The 2,837-nt window shown below is 43.8% G+C and overlaps 1 protein-coding gene across 1 annotated transcript in view; it reads left to right on the forward strand.

Moving 5' to 3' along the window:
* The window catches only part of LOC102825772 (leukocyte immunoglobulin-like receptor subfamily B member 1-like), a 49,983-nt gene extending 47,388 nt beyond the window's left edge, over nucleotides 1–2,595 (forward strand). Inside the window, exons 8-9 of the mRNA XM_006868311.1 lie at nucleotides 2,215–2,413; nucleotides 2,475–2,595. Coding sequence (XP_006868373.1) covers nucleotides 2,215–2,413; nucleotides 2,475–2,595 — 320 coding nt within the window. The remainder of the gene's footprint in view (nucleotides 1–2,214; nucleotides 2,414–2,474) is intronic.
* Nucleotides 2,596–2,837: the final 242 nt, after the last annotated feature.

Here is a 2,837-nt window from a genome sequence, read left to right on the forward strand (position 1 = left end):
TACACAATTGTCTCCTATACTGACCTTCAAACTGTTGAGGGCTGACTGTCAGAGTCAAAGGCACCTCATTTGCATTAGCGGATTGTCCAATCTCTTTTCTGGGTCACAAACACCTTATTTACATAGTCCCATCCAATCATTTATGGGAGTTCTCAGGCTCTGACTAAAAGGGCCATATAAGAGCAATTCATTACACTTCACAGAAGAGACGTGTTCACCTTTGTCAATTTTAGGAAATATTTTAAGTAAACACACAAGTGATTTGGAAGGTTTGCTTTCCTTTATCTCACATTGCACATAAGCTGGAAGGTTCTAGCTCTCCTGGAAGAACCTGACTTCAACCTTGCCTGCAGGGCTGCACATCCAGGACCCAGTGACTGAAGACTACAGAAGAGGCACTTCCTTCCCCAGAACTCCTAGACCGCAGCACGCTCACAACTCCCGCCCAGACAACTCATGCTTTTCTCTGCACCCCTCAGCTCCCATTCAACTTTCGGGGTCCTCTAAGAAGAACTTTATGAAAAGAGTATGGAGCATTCCAAGATGGGACAGGGGACACAGAGCTGCCATAGGCAATGACTGGGAGTGGCTGGACTCAGAACAGCTTTGTGGCTCATGGGTGACAGAGAATGCAATCCAACATGGTGTGCACATCACTGTTCCTATCTCAGTTAGGAATGCGAAAGGGACACGCAACACTAGAAGCTCTTAAGAATCTAGAAAGTCTTCTTATTCTGACCACAACAGTTGCTGAAGGACACTCAGCTGAAGAGGACATGCAGCACCCAGTCAATGCTTCTCTGTCTTCCCACATTTCCACTCTCAGCATCCTCCTGCCATTGACCTCTTCATCTAGAAACACATCGCATCTCGTCTTCTGTAACCATATTCTGTGGTGTTGGATGGTCTCATGGGCTCCTTTTTCTGGTCCTCTCTCCTATTGCCTCTTTCTTTCTCAACCTTCTGGTCATTACAGGGTCACACCTGAAAGGATTACATGGATAAGAGTCATACTTTAGTTCCCGAAAACATATACCTTTATAACTAACTTCATGAAGGATAACTTTCCAGTGAGTCAAACATCAGTTTGGGTACCATTTCTGACTGTTCGGAACCATGATTCCACAGAAGAATCTAGGGCTGAGAAACGCAGACCAGAATTTCAGAATTTCACGGAGTGCAGACATTCTCTAGCCATTAAGTCTCCATGAAGAATCTAAACTGTTTCCCTGAGATCATCTTGAAAACTTACCAAAAATATCCCCTGATGTCTTCTTAAAATCATAAATAGTTTAGCTTAACAACTGAAAACTATCTACCATGAACAATGTGCTCTTTTAAGATCCATATAAAGGCATCTTTTGTTTTACTGTCTTTACCTTACTGGGCTTGCAGATATTGTATTTATCGACCACTGAAGACTGGTGGCCACACTACGTCAAGCAAGTCTACTGATGTCATGTTTCAAACAGACTGTGCTTGCTTTCTTCCTAACTCTGTACCCCATTTGGATAATTTGCATATTATTTCAAACTTTTTCTTAATTCAATTGCATACTTCGTAGACTACAGTAGAGTGTACACATAACTTAGACACTGGGAAAGAAACAAAGATTGTGGGACTTGCTTAATTGTAGTATTTGGTTCATTGTGGCCTTTTCAAACAGAGTCCTCAATATCTCCCAGATACAGCTGTGTGACAACAGCACCTGAGAAGGTCAGACAGAAACTCCGGGGTCAGTTTACTTAACGAGGGAGGAAGGTTCATAAAAGGAGGTTGAGAATGGCTACACAACCTAAAGAATGTAATCAATCACTCTTGCTCAATTGCATATGTAAAGAAAAAGAAATAAAGTTTAAGTAAAATTGTTCCATTTGTATATACTCTGCTGTGTATATTCTCAACACCAACAAAAACAAAACACATTTGGAAGAAAGAATCAGCATTAACTGGTTCCTATACAGCAGTGATGCATCTTCACCTTCCCACTTCTCCGTTGTGTTTGACATCAGCCGCTTGCTGCCTGACACTCTTGACCTCTCTTCTGGGCTTCAGAATTCACTGCAATTATTACAGAACTCACAGAAAAACAACGGCAATGACAACTGTAATAAAACAGAGAACAATAGGACCAGAAATGGTTCTGAGAGATGAAATGCCCTGGGTGAGGTCTGGGTTGAGTTCCAGCATGAAGACCCAGCGTACCCTCCTCAGAACAGACGTTCCCTCCACCAGCCAGGGAAGGATCGATGACATCACTCGTCATTCTCTCCATCATCTGTCTCTCCACCATCACACTCTCCACCATCACACTCTCCACCACCGGTCTCTCCATCATCGGTCTCTCCATCATCAGTCTCTCCACCATCAGACTCTACAGCATCCGACTCTACCATCAGACTCTCCACCAACGGTCTGTCCACCATCAGACTCTCCACCATCGGTCTCTCCATCATCCATCTCTCCACCATCAGACTCTACAGCATCCGACTCTCTACCATCAGACTCTCCACCAACAGTCTGTCCACCATTGGACTCTCCACCAACAGTCTGTCCACCATTGGACTCTCCACCAGTGGACTCTATACCTCCTGACTCCTGCTCTTCTGACAGCAGATCTTCTCAGCTTATCTCTCTCTCACCCAACTGAACAAAGGTCTTAGTTGACAGACTCCAGTCGACTTCTGCCATTTCTGTGAGGGAGAGTTAAGCTTCACCAGCAACTGCTGTCAATTGCTGGAACACAGCTCATAGCCAGTATACCAGCTCTCCCCTGCAAACAATTCCCAATAAAGATTAAATAAATCATTATATACATACAACTCTGGAACAAGAAT

The sequence above is a fragment of the Chrysochloris asiatica genome, unplaced genomic scaffold (genome assembly GCF_000296735.1).
Source record: "Chrysochloris asiatica unplaced genomic scaffold, ChrAsi1.0 scaffold00116, whole genome shotgun sequence".
Taxonomy (NCBI): Eukaryota; Metazoa; Chordata; class Mammalia; order Afrosoricida; family Chrysochloridae; genus Chrysochloris; species Chrysochloris asiatica.